This window comes from Anomalospiza imberbis, chromosome 4, assembly GCF_031753505.1.
Source record: "Anomalospiza imberbis isolate Cuckoo-Finch-1a 21T00152 chromosome 4, ASM3175350v1, whole genome shotgun sequence".
Classification (NCBI taxonomy): domain Eukaryota; kingdom Metazoa; phylum Chordata; class Aves; order Passeriformes; family Viduidae; genus Anomalospiza; species Anomalospiza imberbis.
This window is the reverse complement of record NC_089684.1, coordinates 13,562,111-13,589,648: the sequence shown is the minus strand read 5'-3', so window position 1 is coordinate 13,589,648 and position 27,538 is coordinate 13,562,111. Positions and strand designations below refer to the sequence as shown.

The following is a 27,538-nucleotide window of genomic DNA, read 5'->3' as shown; positions in this document are numbered from 1 at the left end:
CAAGTTCTGATCAGACCTTGTTGGCAAATAAGTCATATAAGGTTGAGTTAAAACAAAAAAAAGTATCTGCTAAACTACAGGATCAAATTGTCTCTCACAGTCTTGCCCAACTTGTTTAGCTGTGTTATGATCTAACTTCAATAGTGAAATCAGGAGGATCTGACTCAAACTTTTATCTCTCACATTCTAGAATAACATTTTAGCCTTTACATAAGAGTATAATCTTCATTTCAGAAAGTGACTCCTGCCCTGTGCTGGTCAGGGGTGGCCAAGTCTTGCTGAGTAATCTACTCACAACCTCTAGCTGTAGCCTTTGATAGGCCCAAGTTTATGGTTTTATTGCCAGACTATAGAATCAAAATTTTAATTGCAACCATAAAATTAACCTTTTCCAATATGATTAATCAGATCTTTACTTATCTGTGGATGGCTTACAATTCTTAGAGGCACTTATCTATCTCACTGATGTTTTATTCTATCAAAAATTTTTGGCCTCTCACTGCTGCTCCTAAATTGGCTGCTGTATTTTGACATCATAAATCAAAGACATGAAAATATTTCAAGCCCAGTCAAACTGGAAAGATTTTTCACTTAAGCAACTATTGTAGTGAAAAAGATATAAGTATTTTTCCAAATACACAAAAATAATTGTAATGACTACTTGATGTCCTACTGTAATTTTTAGTAATTTTTTTCATAAGTCTTGTTCTATTTTTAAGAAATACAAGTAAATCTGTGGGGCATATTATACTCTGCTACTAGTATGTACTGAAATTTGTACACACAAACAATTTTAGCTCATGGAAAATACAGCTTTTGTTATTAGGTCTTTTCTGGAAGTCTTTGGAAAGTTATGCTACACAAGGCAGCAAAATAGATCTAAACCACATTGTTTGCTCAGTGCTCTCATGGAGATTTTAAAAACTGAGTGTTACAGATAAAATTTCCTTTGGGCACCATTGAAAACTTTCCCCCCCAGCAATTTAGACCTTAGCTTTTCTTTTGAAATGTTGCAGCAAAGCAACGTACTTTCTTTTTCTGAATAGGTTTACAAACAAAGAATATAAACATCAGATTAACCCTTGCATAGATGCTTGAAAATCTATATATGCACACAAGTTTTCCTCAGAAAGCTTCCACAGGAACATAAATTATATCTCCCCTGTAAATCTCTTTCGCATTTACAGGAAGTTGACGGCGGCTTTTGCTCATTACGGCCCCAAGCAGCTAGAGCGCCGGCTAGCACTTCTTTGTGAGGGCGTAGCCGCCACGTTTACGGGCACTCCAGGGTTGTGGAGTGCCCCGGCATGGGTTAGCAGCTTTGGTGGCTTCATATGGAGAGGAAGCGAAGGGAACAGAGAAGGACACTTTGCCCGCGAAACTGAGAACCTTTATTCCCCCATGCGTGATCTGAGTGAATGGCTCTCAGATCGGTGTAAGGCAAAATGGCCCCGAACAGAAGATTGCATCAGATTAAATAGGGGGTGAGCGGACAGGGTGGAAACCTGCTTCGCCCTATAGGGTTAAAGCAAGATAGGGTTTCACAACCAAAGGTGATATAACAGAGGTGGGTAAGTGTTTTGGAACGAATAGAAAGGCTAAGGTGGGGTGATTGGGACAGAACTTTCATGAAGAAGCAGGAAGTGGCTACAAGATTGACACCCCAACAGGGAGTGACAACCCCTGATTGACAGAACCATGTAAGGAGAAACCTCGGGAGGAATGAGATGATTGACAAGTAACTGTGGATCTGTGCAGCAGGAAATCTTGGAGTAAACAACCTGTATCAAACCACTGTGAGGGAAAGATAGAGGTACAAGGAACAAGCCTAACTAACATTAATAAAATCCCTGACTAAACCAACCCAACCTACAACAGTTGACTTTTGCTTAAGTCTCCTAAGGAATGCAATCCTGTAACCTTGGTCTCACCTATTAAAAATCATATTTCCTTGTCATTTGTTATCTTTTTGATTTGTAACACTGCGTCAAAAGCATTAGCACAAAACTGTCTTTTCAGCAGTGTCAATAGGGGTGTAAGTTCACCAGTCATTTAGCGTCCAAAAAGTAGCTTCTACACATTCTGATTTCTCTTTAAGAGTTTCCCATTCCCTTAATGTTGACATTATTTTATTCCATATACAATATAAAATTGACATGTCCAAACAATAAGAAAACCAAGTTATGATAATTAAATTCAAATGCATTATTTCCTTAACTTGAATATCTTTTCAAACATTTATTTTGTTAGTCTGCTAGTCAGTTGTTAAAGCATTTAACTTTTCACAACTGTTAAAAACATTGTTAAAAAAAAGGCAAAAAGTTTTCTAGTTTCTCTTTGTAACATGCAAACACAAAAGGTTCCTTGGATGTAAGGGATTTTATTCAATTATTTTAAACAGGCTTTTCATAGTACTGTTCTAAACTTTATAAATTATTAAAAGAAAAGAGAAATAAAGAAAGGAAAGGAAAACATGGTTTGCTTGCCTGGCACATAATTGTGAGGTTCTGCATGTCTTATAGTACAAGGTCTTCACTGTAATGGACAAATTTTCATTTATGTTCATTTTTACTTGTATTTTAGATTAATAAAATTATTAATTATATAGGAAAAAATACAAATCTACCAAGAAGGCAGAAGTGCTACCAATTTTAGCTCATAGGTTCATACAAAAATTTATGTCATTTTGATTAAGCTGCAACCATTTTGGAAATAAAGTGACTTTTGAGGTTCTAAAAACATATGAGATGTGAACAACAGAAGTACAAAACACATTTTTGATGCACTGCAAAATTTATGCCAAATCTCTTCAGCATGGTAACAACACACTGGAAAAGCTCAGTCAAAATTCCATCCTGAAATTCACAACCAAGCACACTCAACACATTTTTTTAAACACTACTACTATAAAAGAGAACATCAAGCATTTTGATATCTCTTTAAGACATTTGTATGTAAATTTACATGTCAAACATATGGCTCCCTGTCAAAACCAGCATATGGTGGTATGTGCAAACTGGAATCAAGGTAACACTAATTTTGTAAACAATTATTACTAAAAAGGTCAGTAGTGTTGTTCCACATATTAATTACAGATCTCTTATTAAAATACAAGCAGAAAGTATAGTTTTAGTACCAAGGAATTTGCTAATACACTTTTATCTTTGAAGAAATACCAGTTACTATTCAGACTATCTTTTAAGCAAAAAGTTAGTAAAAAACTATTACTCCATTGAAAGTCAAAAATATACTTTGATTTTTCTAATTTGTAACATACATGTTTATGGGTTTCAAAGTGAACAGGTAAAACATATTCTGCTAAACCTTGCAGTTGGATAGCTGAAGGGAAGAAGCAGATTAAATCCAAATGTATTGCATATTTTCTGTTACCTGAATAATGTAAAGCCTACAAACTAGTTATCAATTTTTCAGATAACATAAAATAGAATGGTTTATTTTTTCATTATATAAATTTCATTATTTAGTAGAAGAAAATGACTGTTCCATTATTTATCATTTGCTATTTATTTATTTAGTATAGGGGTAGCCAAACATTTTCGACCCAACAGCCAAAAAAATCAGTTTGATATTGTTCAAGATGACATTCTTTCTAACTCCAGAAAAACATATCAAAATGTAAAAGGTGAACAGAAAAAAAGAGTAAGACATATCCTGCTCTCTTGCTCTTGCAACAACAAAATAGAATCAAACAGTACCCACATGAAAAAAAAATATTATGAAACTATGGAATAATTACTAGTGAGAAAATAGTTATGAGAGGAATGCTCCAAAATTAAGGAATTTCTGTGTGCTTTGTAAAGATGAGTGGAAAAATTTTCCTTATCTAAAATATTTCTGATTTTCCATTATGAAACCAGCTTTCAGTTTCTGTTTTACACATGACATGACAAAGTCTCCGAAATCAATACATAAGCACCGGCATTGAAATTAATATAATGTGTATTTCAAGCTCTTGGTCATGAACCTCTGTGGAAAGACTAACAGACTAAAGGCTCTAACAAATACAATTCATGCCATATGAACTTCAGTTCCTGCTTCTGAAAGGCCTAGCTTATCCCACAGAGTTCTCAGGAATAAAAGAAACATTAATAACTGATGACATACAGATACTGCAAATAAAGGCCATTTTCAGTAGCTGGCTGTATTTCAACCTGCTCCATAACTTTGATAGAACCAAATATTAATATGACATGAGCACTCCTTCAAATTAGAGGATATACATCCTATAGATAGTTCTAAGTTTAACATTATTCTTGCAGCTTGTGCTGTTATATGTTGTGGCTAAAAAACTGCTCTTGTTTATTTTTAATTAGAAAATAACAACATATTTAGCACCTAGGTTCTCCGGCTCACTGAGTTATAGAAGAGCTCTTCTCTCTATTTCTTAAGTGAAAAATCTTACATTTCACAAAGTAGCATTACCACAGTCCACCCTGCAACTCAAGTCAGCTTCTCTGGGCCTCCACACCATCTCAAGTTAGAAAACATTCAGGACAGAATAAATAGTTAGGTCTCTGCTAATTTTCCTTGTATGCGTAACGTGATTCACCCACTCGATGAAAAGCTCACTAAAGCTCACGAGTCCTCAGTCAAAGACCAAGGAAAAATTAAGACACAATTAACTAAATTGGTTCACTGGTATCCAGCTTTTTTCTCTTATTTTGAGAATGGTGCCAGAAGAGGCCAGGTCTCCCTCTTATTACCTTAAAACACTTTCCTAGCTGCTCTAAGGTCCAGCTCCATCTTCTATAGATACTGTCTTTGATAAGCAGAGGCACAAATAAATTGGCTGGACAATACTTAACAGAGGGGTATTCCCTTCAAAAGAAAACCTTAAAATGTTTAATAATAAGCAATAAATTGTTTCCATTTGCTGTTGGAAGATGGCAGGATCTTTTTGGTCCCTGTTGTTGTGCTAAGCACAACCCACCTCTTCTACCTCAACTTAATCAATTTAGAATTTTTCTTTGTGAAGAAAGTAAGAGCACTTTCATGAACTGAATCACTCTGAAAATAGATACAAATTTCTAAATGACTGACCTCTGCCCAATATTTCCCAAAGCATATGGGAGAAATTTTGTAAATGTATTGCTAAGATGCTTTGATGGTACTATGAAAAGGATTTTTTTTCTGCATTTTAATTCTTTCAGAATTATGTACTCTGATTTACATCTCTGTCTGCCATCAAAATCAAGCACACCTGCAGAATCCCACTGAAGTCAATCAAATTCAATATATGTATATAAAAATCTACAAGTAGAGTATGCGTTGGATTCTATGGCCTGCAAAAGGTGATTGCACACAAGTTAAGAAAATCCTCGTATTCAAATTAGTGTTTTTTTAAAAATTCTACCTATTAATTTTAAGGCCATTTAAAAGTCATTAATCTATTTGCACTACTGTTTGCAGGGAAACCAATGCTTTTCAGCAACCAGCATGATTCAAAAGTTCTTTAAAAAGTGATATGCAAACATAACATGAACTACAATAGCTTCTCTGTGTACACTTAACATTCCATGAGTTAAAGCATTTTTGACATTTTTCTTCAAGTTGTCCTTCCAGTGTCCTATCTGAAATTAAAGAACAAAAATGCAAAGCCTGTTTAATTTAGAATAGCAATGAATTAATCCTAATAATGAAATAACTTCAATACAACGTTGTCTTTGAATCATTAGAGGATTTGCAGATAGTATCTTGTGAATGCAAACAAGATAATCACACAAGCACAGATACCAAATAACCCTTTTTCCAAACACTGGCGGGCATGCATATTCAACAAAATGCAAATATTGACTTTTCTGATAGCAACTAGATCAGATTGCTAAGGTGCCTGATGAGACACTGCAATCCCAGTGTGGGAAACAGTACTGACCTTCATGCTCTGCATGGCAAGCCTGTAGCTTGCTTGCATTTATGATTCCCCTAAACTCTGAGTGTTTGCCGCAACTGCAAGAATAAAGTAGACATGTGGAAAAGGGCAATCTCAGTCAGTGCAAAAAAGCCTGAAAGAAAGTAAACATGTTTCATGTATCACATTATCTCCCCAGAGAGACAAGGAAAGGAAGAAATGCCATTTGCAACTGACTGCTTATGAAGATCAACAGGCACATAAAAAGACTTTTCTTCTTAATAAGCAAGGAGAGGGGATAGTAGGTCACACACCTTGCACATTCAGCAATCAGTATGTCCAGCAAGTGTGTTAGAACACAGACCTATGACAAATGTTAATGCTTTGAAGAGTGTTCATCCAGAATGAGCGCATAGAGTCAGAGAGTCACATGACATGCTTTACCAAAAACCTCCCCAAACACACATAAAACCCCAAATTTAAAAGAAGGAATAACTATAATACTGCATATTTGAGTTTGTATGTTTTAATCTTCAACTACATTACACCTCCAAATTTTGCCTAGTCCAACGTTTTAATTTGAAGTGGAAATAAAGAAATGAATGGGAAAAAGTTCAGTATTTCCTGCTACTTCTATTACACTTGCTATATATGACATGATACCTCAAAATGGTTTTTTAAAATATGTATATAAAGGCTATTAAAGGCTCACAAGAAATCCTTTTTTTCCTAGATTCTGATTTCTGTTCTGAGATCCTCTTTCTACACATTTTTTATTGTATGTCTCACCTGACATTTTATCTGTACATCTGTGAACATACAGACATACTTATAAAAGTTTAATAATATATATTTACACAGGAGTATGTTGATCCACCTTTGAAAGAATATGTTTAGGCAATATAAATATATTCTCTTTAGCTTTCATCATTCTGTATTACTTCTGCCAATGTATTTCATTTATGATACTCCTAACTCTATTTACTGCCTTTGTTTTGAGATGTCAGTTACAATTATAAACAGTAATAGGATTTTTCAATGTTTCTGGGGAAAGAAGGTCCAATTATTGCTAATTAAACCAGAGTGCAACCTACATATATGACCCTTTAAGCACAGAAATTATGATTCTGATACTAGAATGTTTTTATTGGGTTTTTTGTCCATTTGTATTGCATTTTTAGTGGGCAATTATCCTTAAGGCTACAAATCACAGCTTACGCATTTTATGAGGAAGAATCAATGTGGTGCTTATTAGAAAGTTGGTGGCGCTTATAATACAAATGGGAATTTTGTATGCCTTTCTATTTGCTAAAATTCTCTAATCTTTCCTTCCTTCTGAGAGTCTTCATTTAATCAGCTCTTTGCAGAACTTTAAAAAGCTAAGAAAAATGCTTGTTTTAATATTCTTGGATTTATTTATTTCTGACATAATGAAATGTTTCTTAAATTTCCATTAAAGTAATGCTGCCATGGATTTTTATAGTCTTTCAAAAGAATGAAAACATCAAGATTTGACTGATTATTGCTAGTGGGCCAGCATCCCCAAATGTATATGTGGTTTTTGTGCATAATTTAAATAGCGAGTAATTTGAACCTTATTACTGAGAATTTTTGTTTTGATATCCTGCCAGCATAGCAACCTGAGCCTATGCTCTAGGTCTAGACAGGAAACCAAATGCTGGAGAAACAAAACTTTATAGCCTAGACATCATATGTGCCATTAAATTCTATGTGCTACAAAGTCCAGTGAGCACAAAGAGAAGAAAGAATCCCACTCTATCACGTTGCCCTTGAATACAAAGACACTTGCTTGTAGAATGGTACTTAGATGAGTAACCACTCGTGTCAGATTTCTCAGATTATTTAAACAACAATCAGCCATTACTTTATCAGCCATGGATTTACCTTTTAACCAACTCCTGAGCAAGAAAATTCTGATAAGTGTAGGGACAAAAATCTATCCCACTGTATTTCTTTCCCAGGCCGGAAACTCTGATAAACAGCTTTTTGATCAATAACTGTTGCCTAAACAGCCAAAGACCTCACTTTATGTAGTTATGTAGGGCCACACAGAATTACAGTTTGTTGCTTTCATTGCAATGATACCATATGGACATCCTTTCCATAGCTGAGCAAAACAAAATCTGTCAAACCTTATTGTCAACTATTGCAATTTTGAAAGACAAACTTTTTCTGACAGTTATCTATACATCACATAAACTTAAAAAGTCTTTAAGAATCAGACAAAATTTACTCTATTATGATTTGAGATAATATTTTAAAAATTGAAAAATATTTGAATCCATATTAATTAATAAAATACAATTATTTCTTGAAGATTCATCAGGCCCTCCAAGGTGATGAAAAAATAGATCAATTTACAAAAAATAAGCTTGTAAAGACATGATCCAAACTGAATGTTCACCTTAACTGTTTTCACTCAGACCGATAAAGTTCACTCCTTTTCAGAACCTGAAACTGAAAACTATATGCTCTATGACTATGAAGAAAGCTAGAAGTAATTCAAATACTTAATCTCCAAAAACCTTTCAAAGTTCAAAGGCATATCCTACCCTTCAATATTCAAGGGAGGTTTCATTTTAAGCCTTACATATATTATGCCCCTGAGTACATAGATTCTTTCTACCATGCCAAATCTTGAAAGATATGAATGGCTGGTATGAAAAAGGGAGACAGAGCTTATGCAAAATGGGGCACAGGTGGGAAACAACATGGAAAAAGAAGGCTTTGGAGAAAATTATCCAGGCCATGGCTGCACAAATAAAGTTATCTTTACACAGGTATCTAAAGGCAAAAAACAGAGTGTTTTATCATTGCCTATAAAATAAAACATTTTACCTTGCCCTATAAACAGAACACCTTAAATTAGTCTTCCAGATAACAGAAGTCCTGCTTCAATTTAAAGGAGAAGCTGAGTGATTCCTTGTATCATCTCCTTCAGGCAATTTCCTGAGGTTTTCTTTCTTTTATGCATTACTTTGCATGAACTCAAACAAATTTGTCTACAGGCAAAGCACCAAACTTCCTGCTTAGTTTCACAGAACCAGGGAAATTCCTCCTGAAAGAAGTTTAATTCAATCTTTATTATTTGTACACAATCACACTTAGCATTTTTATTATCATATTAATTCAAGCAAAGAGGAAAAAAACTGCATATGGAGAAATATCTTCCTGCATGCAAGGAGTATTGCCTCTTGTTTAAAATAATTATAATCTAAACTTTTCATTTCAAGAGTTCCATGCTTTTTTCAAGCATTTGTACGAACATGCTTTCAAAATATCCCATTCTGCTAGGAAAAACAAACTGTGTTTCTTGAGTTTTACTTAAAAATACTGTCTGATCACTGGAATAACCCTTCTCTATACTCGCTAATGATTAAATTAAATTTAATCTAAAATATCAATTCTTTCAGTAGTATATTCAGATCTATATCTTAGTAACTCTACTGCCAACTTCTTGCCGAATCAGAAGTCTCCTTTTTTATTTCCCAGCATGCTGTTATGTATAAAGAAAAGAAAAACAAACAAACCACCACCTTTTTTTAATAACAGTAAATTAATTCTTACATTTCAGCAAACATTTTAAAAGCTACTTTGAAAAATGACCAAAAATTTTATTATTAGGAAGAAAGGGTAGAAAACTGTATCCATTTGCTAAAGATGTACACAATTGGATAATCAAAAAATTTTGTATGCTTTTTGTACTAATCCCTTGAAGAGCGACAATATAACCATAATTTTTAATTTTAATCTCTTGAATTATATTTTAAGCTAGGAGATATCTATTAGTTGTTTAAATAGAATTAAAATATTTTATTTAAATAGCTAAGTTCCTTCTTATTCTAATTGTGTCATGTAGGAATATACATGAGTAGGTTTATTTAAATATTTGATGCATTTTAGTTTACAGCTCATTCATCTAAGGAATGAGCTTTTTAGGTCTTGGGAAGTTACTTTGAATTTAAGGATTAAAAAAGACATTTATAAAAAAATGTCAAAAAGTCTCATATGTGTGTATATATACATATGTGTATATATATATATATATATATATATATATGAATTAAGAAGCAGAAAAACAGACATTTGAGTGACTGTGTCCTGGGGTGGCAGGACAACAGGACATACAAACATCATATAGCCAACCCAGGACAGACTGCAACCTCTGGTTTGGATCCCATCAGGATAAGGCATAATAATTACCCACATTTAAACTGCTAGTTAAAATGGATGCATTCATTCCTTGTAAAGTTTCCTTAGAAACACTAGACTCTTAAGCATAATCTAAACAGACAGCTGGGTCGACCCTTTATGATAATGTGCTACGTAGCCTTATTAATCTGACCTTTGGAAACAAATGAGAAATTTTATACTGCCCCACCATAATTGTTAGTGACAGGTGTTTTAGCAGTCTGTAATTTGCACTTCACTGTAACACCTACTTTCAGTTATCATGTAAACGTTAACAGGATCTGACACCATCAATCATGTTCTGGTGTCTAAGGCAAGTGACAAAAGAGCATGCTTGTAGTAAAGTAGAACACGACCTTAATGATAATGAAACATATCAACCCTTGCTATTCAAAGACAAAGGCAAAAAATGAATACTGTAATTGTTTCAATCAGCATCTGAATGATACACAGTGCTGCAATAATTGAGAGTGAGATTTGAGGTGGAAATTGTGTCCAACAGATTCATTTTTCAAGTTTATGTAAGTTCTGATTGTCCATTAAGTTGCTTGCAAGACTTATTTGATAGGAGAAAATATGTTTTTAATGTATAATCAATAGCATTCTGAAGAACACTATATGAATGCAAAAATTAATTCTGTTTAAGATGGCATGAGGATGGAAATTTCTTCTACGCAACACAAATGTGTGCTCTTTTCTACATAAGTGTTCTTAAAAGTTTATGGCCTATAAACAGTACAGAAAATCTATATGTAAGTTATGTTGATAGCTATCAATGTTACAAATATGCAATAAAAACCAGTGGCCTCATATCTGAATGAAAAAGATACCTATTTACAGGTGTCATGGTTTGACATGGAAGTGAATTTTTTCAGGAAGTTGCGTCAAACCAATCAGTGGTCAAGTTTGGATATTGGCACCTGGAGTGACCACTGAAGATAGGGATACGCCTCTGAGAACACAGGGGGTTAAAAGCAAGAACTCCCAAGAGCTCGCTCTCTTTGGTTCCGGTCAGGGTGCTGTGCAGATCTCCCCTGCCCAGCCATGGGCTGGGTGGGGGAGGGGAAGCCATGTGGCCTGGTCGAGGTGAGCCGAGGGGTAGAAGGACTGGAACCGAGCCAGCTCCTGTGGATGGAAGGGTGGAGAGAAGCGGAGATGCCTTTGTCATCCCCCCCCAAGAGGGAAGAGACAGAGAGTCCGGACGGTACCTATAACTTTGCCGGCGGAGGAGAAAGAGCTGGGGGGAGGTGCTCAGCCTTGGCCTTGGGAATTGGCTGCTGGACAGAGATTTCAGCTGTCCAGGGAGTCTGAGCTTTTAACCCTTTCCTGAAAAATGAAGGCTTTGTAAAATATTACTCCTCCTTGATTTGAAGTAGAAGAGAGACAGTCTGGGATCCGAGATGATGGAAGAGGAAATTTTTGAGTTGGGAGGAGATGATGGAGTGGCTTGTGGCTGGACTTTTCTTGTTAGCCATAGACTGAACCAAATTCTCCTAACAGAAGCTGCACTTAGGGGGGTGCGTTGGTGACCCAAGAGACCTGTTGCAGTGATTACCAGCAGAGGAGTAGAGAGAACAGAGGAGAGTTGAAGAAGGTGGGGAGAAGCCCTCTGTCTTCGAGGAAGAAGAAGAGAAGAAGATCTCTGTTCTTAGACCCTCGGCCCCAGGGGGAAATGGGGGGGATTGTAGTCCCAAAAAGAAGAAGCTGTTGGACCCTCGGCCCCAGGAGGAAATGGGGGGGACTGTAGTCCTGAGATGAGATGCTGAACTGTTGTTTCTTTTGGTCCTTGGCAAAGCATCCTTAAAGGAGCCCTATGAGCAGTCTGTCCATGCACGGTGGTGAGAGCACTGTGACATGGAAAGGAGAGTGTCACCATGGCAGATTTTCTCGGAGCTGTTGCCATGTGTGACATGGAAACACAAGGGTGGCAATTGTGTCTCCTGGGGGGTCTGTGGCACAGGAGAGACTCCTGTCTCCCTTGATAGACTGAGTATTTGATTATCTGAAGGGTGGCAACTTGATCAGGATCCTGGGTGGTGTCTCACTGTGGGTTTGTTTGGAAATTGGGTGGGAGGAGGAGAAGTGTTTTGGAAGGTCTTCATCCTGGATTTAATGTTTGTAGTTTTTATAGTAGTAGTAGTTTAATAAAGTTTTTTCTTTGTTATTAAGCTTGGGCCTGCTCTGCTCTGTTCCTGATCACATCTCACAGCAATTATTTGGAAAACTGCATTTTCATGGGGGCACTGGCATGGCGCCAGTGTCAAACCATGACAACAGGTGTTTATTAAAAATATTTATAAATTAAATAGAATTTATTTCTGAAATACCAGTATTTATTAAGATCTTTTGCTTCTGAATGTTATGGATTCCTCCTCTACTTCAGTTTTTCTTTCATGACAACCCTTTTTGCAACTTTAAATACTTCTGTATGAATAGTCTAATTGAACTACTGCCTATATTGGATTTTAAGTTCATATCTAAAAAAATTATTATACAGCATGTAAAGATCTCTGTGGATTTTAGAAATTATTTCTATGTATATCTTTTTCAGTGGTATAAATACCATAGCCTCCTTTCTGTTCAGTAACAAAGTATCACAACAGACTATTGTATATAAACATAAAGATAATACTGAGCTCTACTGATAAAGCAAGGGTTACACTATAGGCAAATAAAACACAGTAACAGAAGTTGATTTCTTCTAACACAAATTATAATATACATTTTTAAACTATTACATTGTATACTTTTTATTTACAAATAAAACACAATTCATTATTCATTTAATAGCACAAAATGCTATTCGTTTAATAGCATTAGGATAGCTTCTGACATGCACTTTGCTTTTTGAAAATCTATTCTAAAATGAAAACTTTAAGTTATTCAGATAGGAAAACTATTTTGCTTCAATGGTCTGTTACACAAAATGTGAGCTGCACTTTCTATCATTCTCATTTGTTTATTTTTGGTCATAATTATTGCCTGCTATATCACAAGTAGGGTGAAATAGCCTGCAGCACCTACCTGACTACTACATGTCAAACTTAACTAAGATATCTCTGGTGCTGATACAAATCATATTTTGCTCTTCATTCTGAGAATGAAGGTTCTGCAAAGGCATAGGGTAGACAGAAAAGGTAGATAACATTTTAAACCAGCTAAGCTTCACAAGAAATTACCCATTTTACATTTAGATTTCTATTGTTAGCATAATCAAAGCAATATTCACTACATGTGAGAAACATGGCATGCATAGCCTACAGACACTGCACTAATGTATATATATCTGTATTAAAGGATCCAAGAATACTTTTTCTGTGAATTTAGTGCAAACCTGCAATGCTCAAGAGCTAATTCAAATTACTTCATACAGCCATCTGTGGTTCGTGTGCCTCTTTTAAGGTGAAAGAGGTAAATGAAAGCCGTTATTGAAAATACACATTGTCTTAAGCACAAAGAAGAATCTTAATATATAAAACTACAAAGCTTTTAGCATTAATTTTTAACTTTAAAACCTCAACATTATTAATAATATAATAATAGACTAACTTAAAGTCAAGTCACATTAATTAGCTCTTCTCAGCCTACTCCTGAAACAGCACACGAAATTACCCAAAACATTTTCACTGTAACATTCAAGTTAAACAGCATCTACTTTTACATGGAAGCTTAAAAAAAAAATCAAACTCTATTGCTATTCAAAGCTTTTCATGGGTCACACAACATTAAAATTCAGACTACCAATACATTTAAATTTAAATACCAAAATTGCTACATACATTCATCCTCTGAGTGACTTCTCCAAAGATAGTAAAGTCTTAATAGGAATGAATATGTATTCCAGTCAGTACTCAGCACTCCTCTCCCCTGCCAGTGCTGAATCTCTTCTCCACTGTATCTGTTCAAGTTAAATGTTTGTGCACTACAGAGAGAAACTTCATTAATACCACTGAACTTATTCTCTCTTGTCAAGCTCACGTCTGCTTTGAAGTAAATTTAATAATTTAACAGAATGCAACTTAAATTTTATGAGGATATGGATGACATTTTTTAAAAAACAAAACAAGGATACCAATGTCTTATGTTAGCTCTACACTGCTACTACATGCAGAAATAACCATTGTATCTCTTGTTGGAATAGATATATCATATTGGAGAAGAGTTCTTGCCTGGAATTTTGACATAGACCATATTTTTCCCTTCCAAATTTCTGAATGTCATGAATATTACATATGAGAAGAAAACCAAACTCAGATGTACATTTTCCTGCTGTAAAGAAAAGCCAAAGAAAGAAATTCTTTACATGTATAATTCCTGAAGCTGCTGACAAGTCAGGCACAAAGAATTTCATCTTTTTATGAATGCAATAGATACAGTTGTAGAATATTTTTGCTTTCATATTTTCTCCACTATCATTATATATACATTATTATATAACACATATAAGATCATTTATATATAAATTATCATATAATACATATTATAATTATACATAATAAGTATCAGTAGTTATCTCTGTAGTCATTATCAGAATATATGTGCATCCCCCATATAGTTTTAAAAAGTGGCAGAAATAATGGATATGCATTTAAGAAAAATTAAAGATGCATCTGATTATTCCAACTGATTTTTTTTGTACATACACTGACAGCTGAGAATTTCTGTATAATTTAACAAAATTTTTTAGTATCATAGCAAAAACGAACTTGGAAACTTTGCACCCATCAGTGTAAAGTTGGAAATAACTCCTCTGTGAAAATGCAGACAAAATTTGTAACAAAACACTCAAGAAATTCCATGTGATACTGCTCCTCCCCTGACACTAACACAATAAAACTGCAGGCAATTTTTCACTAGTATGGGATGTAGGTCTAGAATTTATCTTAAGGTAAATGCTACAATTCTCTAAAATATATGCACTATGTTTTATTCACTTGTTATTACTTTAGCCTTTTAAATTATTTTCTTGACTAAGATAAAGTGTGTTTACCTCAAGATAACAACTGGTGGGGCCATATTCGTGCAATTTACGCTGTTTATGTCCATGGCTTTACACTGGTATCAGGTCTCGCTAGGTTGCTATACTGTGCTGCATTGACAGATATCAAAACTGGATTTCAGCACTGTCAAATAACGCTTTGTTTAAAAGAAATAAGATAACATTTTCATAAATCTGTATATACAGTAGAGACCTTGCTCTTAGTGTATACTTTCTATGCCAGGTAATCACACTGTTATCAAAGATATCACCTAGAACTGATATCTGACACCGATTCACACACTTTACTTTTTCAAAATGAGCTTCAATTCTGCTGAAAAATAAATTTTAAGATTAACTGTCATACTAAAATGCTTTTCACACATGAAGAAATTTGTTTCTCTTAAATACATTTCATAATCTGACTCTGAATTGATTCAGACCTTAACATTATAATTTCCATAAATGTTAATCATGATAAAGCCATTCCAATATAATAATAAAGAAAGATCGCTCCAAAATATTCAGTTAATAACACTGTGTCTGTAGGTCTTCAGTAAGAAAGGGAAAAGAGAATTATTCAGGTGTTAAACAGAACTCCATTTCTTATGACAATTCTTAAGTAACAAAGAGATTTGAGTTTCAGTTGACCAGGCTTTGCAGGAGAACAAAGCAGATAAAGGGGATAGGATTTTGCATACTTAATTCAAAAATCTTCCTACCAACTCTTCAAAGTTTATTCACTCAGGTAAATTGGAACATAAAGACAAAGAAAAGAACTTCAGAACAAACACTGTAGATCTGATCGGATAAACATTTACCAACATTTTGCTGCTACACGTATTCTCTAGAATACTGCATTGTTTTCTGAAATGTACTGATCTGGTAGAGAAGCTACCAGAGCATAAGAAACTAAAACATTCATCAGTTCAGTCCAGGAGGATTGCAGTTCAGATTCTAACCACACAGAATTAATAGAGGTCTGTTGAAAAATGAATTAAGAATAATTTGCTTGAGTAGACAAACTGAATCACTGGACACATCACAGAATTTTTTTTTTTTTTTTTTTGCCACAGTTAATGGTTTTAACATGACAATGGATGTTGGTATCATGTATTCTGCATCAGAACATGCATAGCTTTGTCCATTACCAAAAGTAATAACAGCCAGATATATTGCAGAATAGGTCTAACAGTTTGTTCACCCTCTGGCATTTGAGAGTATCTCCAGACACAATTTCACTTTTACAAGTTATTATTCAAATAAGGCCTTACTGATTTTGTCCCTTAAATTCTCTAAATTTTGAAATTTCTTAAGCTTTTTTGCATTTCTTCTTGTGTTACATTCATCAGTGTATAGAAAAAGATTACACCAATCTGGGATTTCAGAAAAGACCAGGAATGTTGTGAAGGTATGCTAACTATTAACAGGAAAAAGCAAGTAAGATATGCAGGTGATGCCTATATGACTTCCTCTCTAATTTTGGTAGCTAAAGATTATAAAAGGAACAGATGTTTGTTAATGATATCAGAGGATTCTGGCAATATGTTCATAATCATATATAATTATGTTTTTGAAACTAATCCGTGAGTCAGTAATGGTTTTACATTCAGATTATTAAGGTAAGCATAAAGTGAGAAGCATTGAGTACAATTAGAAACTCAAGTTGTAATTAAAATTATGTCAGTCAAAATTCTCTAAATGGTTTAATTTTTAGTGTTAGTGATGTTCAAAGCTAAGATCAATAGTAGCTAGCAAACATTTTAAAAGCATCCTACACATCTGGTATACTACACCAATACAGGTGCTCTTAACTAAAGTAAAAAATTATTCAAATTAATATAATTAAAATTATTTGCATGTGCATTCTGAAAATGTTATGAAAAGTGCATATTTTCCAAATCTTAAGTGAAGCACTTTTTCTATCTTTCGAAAAGGTGTTCTTTAAGTTACTAAAACTATTAGGCAAAGTTATACTATTGTATCATTAATCAATATCAACACAACAACCACCTTACTCTCAGCCTAAATTCAGACATTTTTCTGATTTTGCTCATGGTTTTTTCAGAAAGATATTACACATTATTTCTCTATATTGAAATAAAATTTTTAATACTCAAAAAAAAAATATTGCACTGTAATTCAAACTATGACTAAGCTTAGGGACTGATCTGGAATGCTACTAGTTAAATGAAATACTTTTGTGGCTCGTCATTTCCTGTGTGCCAGTGTTTTTTCTGTGGAAAGGAATTGAGATGTCTTTCAGGTTTGGCAAATAGTTGTTAGAAAGTATTTCTACTTAAAAGTTTAGAATGTTATTTATTGAAAGCATATTAGTATCTCCAAAGTGAAGCATAGGCTGGGAAGAAAATTTTTCACATTTCTTAAATGTAACACAATTTCTGATGTTTCCAAATCATCATAAAAAATATCTATTTTATCTTCCACTATAGGTTTGGATATAAAATATTTTTTTTGTCTGAAGGAGTTAACACTGGAAAAGAAAGGTCAGGAAGGTCAAATGTGACTTCAGGCCAGCAATTAAAAGTTAGCAAGGTTTAGTTGGTAATTGCCTTGTTATTTCTTTCATATTACAGAAGTGTTATAAAACTAATTTCATTTGTATTTTGCCCTGGTGATAATCCTTTTCACATACAAAAAATTCTCGGAAGCATAAGGAAGTTTGCCAACATACATTAAAACTGTAAAATCTTAACATAGTGTTTTCCATAAAAGCAGTGTTGCTTTTCTCCAACAGTATACAAAAAGATCTGTTACCTGTTAAGTAAAACAAGAAAAAGAATATCACATATCAAAAAGAGATGAGACTAGTGTCAGAACAGGGTGTGTTTGAGTATTGGCTTCTATTCTGGTGTGATTGACTTAGAGGCTGAAAACAGAAGTAACAGATGGGAAAAACAAGCAGGTCAGAAATGTATCAGGGGGTAAAAAAAACCCACTACAGAACAATACAAAAAACATACTTACTAAAATAAAAATAGGAATCAGATGTATTTTATAGCAATTTTTTATAAATTAGGTAAAATGAAAAATTAATAGCTATTTATTATGTAATAGAAGATACAGAATGCTCCTTCATACTAATATATTGATCCTGCTGAAGTCAAAAAGCATTTGACTTGAATTCTGCTGCAATATCCTCCCCTCTTAAAAGTACAAACTAATGAAATTATTAATAAAAATTCGATACTGAACTACTGACTTCAACTAAAGTTATAAGACACAACAGAGACATCAGCATTTCACTTGGTAAGGATGAACTGGAATTCCCTTCTGAATTAAGAAGAAAACATTGCTTCTGAAAGCACCAGAACTGTTAAGAAACCACAGAAAACTTTTTCTCCTTTTACAATATGTAGTGGCTGAAACATGTAGAATGTAAGGAATATTGTTAGAAACCCATCCCAAGAACTTGAGGAAAATTTACCTATTTTTACCTACCTTATCAGAAGAACATATGCAGAGCACAAAACATTTAGATATTGCATGTGAACTGCAGTTACTCATTGACAAGACAAAAATGCTTATGCTGAAACATTAATTTGGCCTTCTTTCATCTGAACCAACCACTATTTTAAGTAGAAAGAGTTTTAAGATTTTATATACTGTAAATGAAATAAAAATATCTTTCTGAAACTTTGCAATTAGATGGATAAAGAACATGTGAAAACAAATAAATTTAAAGAATATGAAAAGAGAACACCACAGAAAAACCCATTAATAAACTCACCTCAAAATAGCATTATGCAATGAAGTATATCTGTAGATACATATATGTTTCAAAGACTACTCTGTGCATAATTACTCTTCCAAACCACTGAAATCTTCTAAGTTGAATTGTCAGTTTAGGCAGAGACAAACATATCTTGCAGGAAGTTTAGTAGGTTAAATATTCCCTCAAGTGATGTTACAGATACAATCACAACAAATTTTGAGCAGCTCAGCACCAATACCACTTCCTAGCTGGGGAAAATTGTTATCACCCTTCAAGTAGAGTTTAATGGGTTCCTTGGGTTGAAGGTGTGGACAACACTTTACAATCCTTTAAAAATTGTTTCCATAGTTAGTTCACTAAATTAACATCTAATTAATAAAATGGGCACTCCCATCCTGCTCATTACTTTGTTCCTACTTTTACTTGTTGCTCACATACATACCATGATTACCACCTGGCAACAGCATGGGGTGGGTTGTGTGAGAAAGACTGTCAAACATCATATATAACTGACATAAATCATAAAAATCCACAAAGAATGGCCCATTTCAGAATCCTTCAGCATTCACAAATAATTTATTCCTGTAATCTAATCTGAGTTGTCACAGTCTTTTTATAATTTGTATTAAGTCATAAGACAGGAAAGCATTTTGAACAATACATCATGGATACATCTAGAGAAGATTCACCTTTATATTGTATTACCTCTGAAAAGAAAATTATAAATCACAAATGGGTTGAAAATAAAGGGAATTTTTTGGTTCAATCATTTTTCGTATGCACACTCTTCAAATGAAGGACCATAGGTCCTTCAGATGATGTAAATTATCACATCATCATAAACAATGTAATTGTCCTGACACAACTCCAATCAACCATCAGCTTTAGCTTGCCTTTAGATGCTTGTGTTTATCCTCCATGTGAGAGAAAGCAAGAAAATTGAGATGAATGAGTACTGTGATACATAAATAACTGAATTAAGAACAGCTAACTCAGGTTATATGATTACACATTTCTTTCTAAGGTAATAAAAAAGATATAAGTTGGTTTGTCACTTAATTTCCTCCTCTCTTTGTAACATTTAACTGGCACTCTTTCTCCTATCCTCCCTTTGTTTCCCTTTTAAAGTATTTCATATCCTATCTCTATAAAATCTAAAACATCAAGAGAACAAGCTTTGCCACCATTGGCAATTTTGTTTTTCATTGCTTGCTTAGCAATTTTTAATGAAGAGGTTTGGATGTTCTGTCTCTTAACAGACTTTATTTTAGGGAAAAAAAAAGGTGTGAAATCCACATTTGAGTTTTGGAAGTCTTCATATCCTTGATAAAAGGTGGTTTCTTTAACCTGGATATTCTATTTCACATTGTGCTTATCCACAGAGTAAGGTGCAGTGAAAATGTAAATTGCATGCAAAAACCACCCACAACAGTTGTTTTGCAAGGCAACCTATTAAGGAAATGATTAATTTGTGCACAAACTGGAATCACAACCAGTTTCAGATTTACTGAATGGAAAGGAAGAAGCTCAGTTGATGATAGTGATGTTTTATGGAAGGATCATAACCAGCCACAGTCAAGGACACGAACTTAGTGAGAAACTGTGCAGCCCATCCCATCCAGAGTGCAGCAGTGCTGTTAATCTCAGAGTTCCAAAAGTAGTAGCTAATACATTTACTTTCTAAATTTCAACCCCCTTCCTAAATATATATTTGTCATTCAAAATACTAAAATACTTGGCAAACAATCCATCTGGATGCTTTTTTACCAAAAATGTATGTTGCATTTGTGATAATTATAAGAATGTCCATAATTTGAAAATAATTGACACTTACCTCTATTTCTTGAGATTTCATGATTCTTTTCCTGCTGCAATTAAGAGCAGAAAAATGTATTAATTGCAGAATCAGTTATCACAAAAATCATAAAATCATAGACATACATGATCCAAGTGAGACAGTGTAGTTTCTCCTCCATCCTTCTCCAAAGTAAAATCAACTACAATTTCCCTGATGCCTAAAGAGTCCTATATAACCCATTTTTAAACTCCCTTAGCATTTTTCACAGGTTTTTTTCCTCCCAAAATGTCTGGGATTAAGTGCTGGAACACATTACCCAATGGGGCCATGCCCTCTCTCTCACTTGACCTCTGTCTTGGGAGATGCTCATAATTCAACTGCACAAGTCCCAGTAAAACTCAGACTTATCCCATCATGTAATTTTGAAGCATGACAATTTAATCAAGGCAGTAATCTATCCCCACAATTTCAAACTTTGATTTTACACAATATTTGCTAAAAAAGATGCTCTTTATTTTGAGTATTGAAATTCTTGAAATATTTGCTGCTATATAAATTTATGGCAGTAAAAATAGCATGAGGATTAGGCTAAATGCAAAACACTTTAAATTTTTTCCCTTACAAGATAGCTTTTCTTTTATAATTTTAAGAAAAAAGGAAATTACATATCTTTTTTTCTTTTGCTGCAATTTTAATGAGCATTTTTAAGCATTTTAGCTTTTGATAATAAAGAGAGTGCACTGATTACCCTTCAGTACTAATTGCACTGTTTTACTTTACCTATATACACCAAGGATTTATTACTGTGCTCATAACAGGTTCATTTAGTCTTAAAAGCATTCTCACTGTACATAGAAAGCTATAGAAAGAAGCTAATACTTCTACACCAATACATATGTCCTTTAACAGTATATCTGGTAATATTTTCTACCTCACAGGGACATGGAAATATTTAGTTACCATTAACTTAAGAACAAGGCCATCTTATCTTCAAACAAATAAAACATATTGTTCCAACATTTTTAATTTTGTGAAGAAATAAATAATATGGCTAGTGATGCAATATTTTTGTTGTTCCCTGTAACCTAATTTTACAAATCTAAATCAATGACTCTTTTCTTGTTTCTTTTCAAACAAAAAAGCATGTCAAAACTTGTATGTATCTGGAAAATATGTTTTCAAATTTCTCCATGACTACAATAGAAGCACTAGCAAGATATTATGAAAAAAAAAAAAAAAAGAAAAAAAGAAGAAAAAAATCAGTATCAGTAAAATGTGATGTACTAGAGATACATTTTTAGTATTTCCTAAACACAACAAATGGTATTTCCTGAAATACTGGATATGATGTGCTGAATTTACCAGAATCAATTTTGGTGTGATTCTGATTTTCATGCTATACTAAATTTAAAGCAGTAGTTTTAGTATTACTGAATTTCTTTCACATTTCATTTTACACTACAGTCAGTATTTGGTTTAGAGGATCTGTCTAGTACTTTCTTCTAGTCTTCTAAAGGAAAACTTGCTTGTAGTTTTTATTTTATATATCTTTAGAAGTCATGCAGTGAAATTTAGCCTTTAATAAGACAGTGTAAACTCAGAGGAATCTTGTTCATGATAAGAAGTCTCTGCTTATTAAAAAATCAACCAACCACTAAGATTGAGAGTCAATATGTAGCCAAGTTGTGTTAGCATTTCAGATAGTGCAATTTTACGGGCTCCACAGACACTGTTCAGTTCCACAAAACTCACTAGTCTTTTCTCCCTTCTTTAGTTTGAAATCAAAAGAATGAAGTTTTTTTGCCAACAAAACTGCAATAGATTCTAAAGACTTAATCCAATAACTGATCACTAGATCAGAGTAGCCTTGCAGCAAAGTAACATTAAAAGTCAAATATTGCTATCAAAGGAGAAGAGAAACACAAATTAGGATGAGAATTACTTTTTAGGAAGAAGAGAATTCAACAAACTTGGCAAAGTTTAGAGTAGAAATGAAAGGATTTAGAAGAAATTTTAAAATTAAAAAAAAAAACATATTGCCAGGTTTTTTTATGAAATTTTTTAAGATTTCAAGAAAAGGAGGCATTAACTGAAAAAAGATCTTTTCAGACCTTTTTTTTCTAATAACTTTATTTTCTTTAATTTCAGCTGAAGATTTTGGAGCAAATTTTTATGGTTTAGCTTTCTCAAAATACTCAAATTTTAAGTTTAAGCTGCCATTCAAACTAGAAAGAAAATACTTTCTTAGCAGAAAATAGACCAGACTCAATGTGATATTCCTTGGGCCAAGGTGCTTGGTAGCAGCAAAGAGCACCCACATAAAAAGTCTCTATGCCTCAAGTTCTTTCAAAATTAAACAGTGATTAACTAGGTGTAACGTCTCTGAACTCAGAAAATAGTTTTCTGCCTGGAGAAATCTTGCTAGATAAGACTTTTCAACAGAAAACACAGAGATAAAAAATGCACATAAGTTTATACTGAGGATGAATTAAATACCGATTCCTCCTTAATACTGAAAGATAAATTATGAGAAATATTTTCTGTAGAAAATCAGTAAGTAATGAATTATGCTAGCGACTCAACGTTAAAAGCATCTGTAAATTAGAAAAACTGATTTCAGATGCTCAGGGAAATAGGAACTGCTTGTCCTCATGGGAAACACACAAATAAATAAACAAATTTTTCAGGGTCTTGGAATGTGAGAGAGGTAAATGAACTATTGAAACTTTCAGTATGGTTCATAATGAATAAATTGTTCACAATGACATTTATTTCCACCTGCATTTGTGCAGTGTGCTAGGATGTTAATGCTTGTTGGTCTGAAAACAACAAAATTCTACCCACATACTATTAGAAAATATGCAAATATGTAAGCATCACAGTATTAAGTAAAACATACTTCTGTATAAACACGTGTGTGGAGGACTTTATAAACCCACTATTACACATATTTCTGTTATTTTTCTCCTGTACTGCATTATGATATATAAACAAAATATTTTTACCCAACGTGTTAACAATAAAAAACTATATATAAATAAATTTTAAAATAAATTTTATATATATATATATATATATATATATATATATATATATATACACACACACACACATATATATATATTTTCATTCATGCAATCATTCTGGATCTATAAGTCTAGAATGTTTACATGAACTACAATACTATATTGTAGTTCATTGTATATTGTACATGAAATACAGTACTATTGATATGAGCCATCTGTAAACAGAGCTAACCATTTTGCATTCTAGGATATTTTTTATCAGCTTCAATATAGCAAAATACTTTTGAATTTAACACTTTCCAAACAAATTAATCAGACAGGTTGAATGGCATTTTATGGCTTTGTGTTGCATTACAGTGTAACAGCCTGATGAAATGTATCAATGCAGAACATATTAGAACTGTAAAGAAACCTTTCCTGAATGCCCAAAAGTCTGAATTTAAAGTAAACTTTTCATGAAGACAATGTCAAATTTTCTGTTATGTTTGTGAACTGAAAAAGATCACAGCTGGTTGACCATAAAAATTACTATTGTCACAAATCATAAGTTATAAACTATTTCCAAAATAAATCAAATGAGTCTCTGCAAAGAAACTTATTTAAATATACACAAATGTTTTTCCAAGATATAAAAGCTCATTTTCTAGTGCTATTTTTCTTTTTTGTCTTATTACACAAACACTATCAGCATCTCTTAAAACATTTTGATATCATCATTATTCAGAAATGTCACATTTGCTAAATAAAGGTGGCATAGTACCAAGTTTTATTTAGAAGAGCTTCACATTAGCAACAAGGGGTGTAGAGAAGGATGATCAAAGGGACTCTTAATTTATCAAGAAGGTAAAAAGCTATTTATATGAAAGACCTGAGGTGATCTGTAAAGGTAGATGACATTCTAGGACTAAGCAAATACACCAAACACTTAAGAAAAAGTAAAGCTCATTTCTTAGCCTCATTTAAATATATATCATGTGAATTTTGTTTGGTTTTTTTTTTCTTTTTGAAAGGAAATTACTGTTTATAAACCTTGGATGTTGCACATAGAAGCATTCTGACTGCCACTTAATTCTATGTTTTTTAAAAGACAAACTACATAACTGTATTTCATACAGAACCCCACTTATGGCTCTTGCTGAATAATCTGCTGAGGATCTGGGTATGTGTCTGCCAGAGTGGGCCACTGATAAAGAAGAGGAGCCTTATTTTGCCTTTGAAAAAGTCAGACAAAGCCTCCTTTGCTATGCTGGCTCTATTTAAAAAGTAGCTGCTGAATTAATCAAATTCCTAAAATAAACAAAGTACTAATTAGTGTAAAGCATATGGTAGATTGTTTTTGACATGTGACAAAAATTTAAATAATTTAATAAACATACACCATTAATTACAGAAGCTGATGAAAAAGGAAGTGTAAAATTACTTGCTTTTCTAACATTTCATAATGAGAAGTTACCATTAGACATAGAATAAAATACAGTTAAAATGCAGAAAATCAGTTTTGTGTTCATTATCTTTATGGCTAATTCTTCAGTAGGGGTACTTCATAGATAATAATAGTAATAATAATAATAATAGGATCTTTGTTATTAAAGAAAATATTTCACTAAGAGAGGTACCAGAGTAGTTATTACTGTTAAAACATGTACAAGCTATAGTAGCTGAATTATTAATATATTCACTTACATTAATACAACAACTTTAATTACAAGAATTCTGAATTACAAATGTACAGAAAGCTTTTATTCATGGCTGAAATAGCAGCATGGTCACAGCCAGGGAGTACAAGCACACATACTGCACAAAGCAATCTGGTAAACTATTCTCAGACCCAATTTGATCAATGACATTAGGCTGAACATTTGTGTTTCAAAGAAGTTTTATAGAATCAGACTTCAGCAGACTCTTAGCAACAGCAGTACAATTGCAATTTAAACTAAAAATGCATGCAAAGCAGAAGCAATGACATTTACATTTGTAAAGCTGTTCTGTTAAGCAGCAGTAAGCAAGGCCTTGCTTACTATGGTAAGGAAGAAAGAATGTGCAAAAAGTGAACCATTTTCCTCTTGCTCTTGTCAGAATGCTATTTACTGCAGAAGGCTTTTTAGTTTAATGTTTGCAGCAGGATTCTTGGGCTGGTATTCTGCATACACAGCCCAGTCTTCTTAGAGATTGCCACCGTTTATAGAAGCAAATTCTGAGAAAATAATATGCCACAGGTTGTTCTTGTATTGATTAAGGCATCATGTGAATATAAGATTGTGTGAAGGAAACAAGATGTGAAGCAAGGTTGCTAGGCAAAAATAAGGTAATATATAAAGCTGTTGAAGTGCTCAGAATTAATGGTGTTCCCAGGAATATAACCAAATATTACAGTGTTAAGAGTAAGCCTTACAGGCCTGTGGAGAAACCATGATGAAGTCGTGAATTCATGAATCTAAATGAAAGCAACCCAACAATATCTGGGGAGCCTTGATACAAGAGCGAAATGATTGTCATTAAAACCAAAACCAAACCAAGAAAACCCCAATCACAGAGATGAGAAGGGTAAATTGTGAAATACACTGATTTGGTTCTTGGTTTGCTGATTTAGGTCCCTGAGGAACATAAAGAACAATCATGGTAGACCCAGGAAGGTGAGTTTGAAGTAGTTGTTCCTCTCTGCATGCAGATTACAATCATTTAAAAGCAAAGAGGAAGCAGAGAAGAAATAAAGATATGAAAAAGTTCAACATCATCTTGTCTATGTCTACATACTCTGAAGGAAAACTATCTCTAGACCAGGCTTCAATAAATTATGTGATTTCTATGGATGGAAAGTGGACAGAAGAAGTTCTACACAAAGATCCTCAGGTTTTCCAATTCAGGCCTGTCTGACATAAAAGTAAATAACCTAGATGGTTACAAGGGCATATATTATTCTTAAAGGCAGCCTTGGATCATGCAAAGTAGAGCAAAGCCTTTACCCACAAGGTGAAACAGTTCTGGGCTAAAGTTACTGTCTAAATCCTAGTGTTTCTTCTGTACCAACTGAATTGAAGCAGCTTCCTGCTAATGACACAGTAACGCTGTTTATACCAAATGTATACACCATGCATTGCATTCTACGAAATAACATTTCATTTTTAAAATAGGCAGAGTCAGTCAGATTAGTACATTTTCAAAGAAACAATTCCTTCTGGTAGGATTGTTCACAATCCATATACACACATTTCCAAAACAATGCTAGTGGAAAAAGACCTGCCTATAGCAGGCTGCAGGTAGCTCTCAAGACAAATAAGCACCCTATAGGACCTATAAGCCCTGATTACTCTTGCAGTTGAAAGGCAGCTGAGTAGTAGTTTAGGGTTTTAATTTCAAGGATTCTTATTTCACTAAATCGTTGCAGTTTAGTAGTACTGTAATTTTTTTTGTTTGTTTCCCATGTAATACTTTATTGATGAGGAATCTGAATGATCCTACAAGCCCAATGAAAGGCCAAATATATATTCCTTCATTTTACTGAAGCAGAGAAAGGCCTGTTTTCCAAATCTTGTCATTTTTTCCACAATGAAAAAAAAATCTAATAAAATCTACATGCTGACTTTAAGGATTAATTCTTCCATTGGCTGTTACCCTTCTATCCATACACCTCATTATCATCAATTGTCCTAGAACTGGTCACAGTTCTGAGCTTAACTTAGGGAAAAAAATCCCAATAGAACATGCACAGAACATTACTCTGCATAGATTTCTTAGGCAGTTCACTCTTACAGAAATAGAGTGTTAACTATAGCTTCTTTAATGATGTCTTCATACTTTGTTCTTTGATGACAGACCAAATACATTTAAAATTTAGCAGCAGTTTCACAGCACGTGATAGAAAAACATTCTATTGATTTTATATTGCTGTGCAGCATTGCTGTTTTTACAATGCTTTAAG

At 33.6% G+C, this 27,538-nt stretch overlaps 1 protein-coding gene across 4 annotated transcripts in view; it reads right to left on the bottom strand.

The window, feature by feature from the left end:
• Window positions 1-27,538, bottom strand: part of FSTL5 (follistatin like 5) — a 383,037-nt gene that overhangs the window by 215,093 nt on the left and 140,406 nt on the right. For all 4 annotated transcript variants that reach the window (XM_068187171.1, XM_068187170.1, XM_068187173.1 and 1 more), the window contains one exon: window positions 20,630-20,663. In XM_068187171.1, the coding sequence (XP_068043272.1) occupies window positions 20,630-20,663 (34 nt within the window). The remainder of the gene's footprint in view (window positions 1-20,629; window positions 20,664-27,538) is intronic.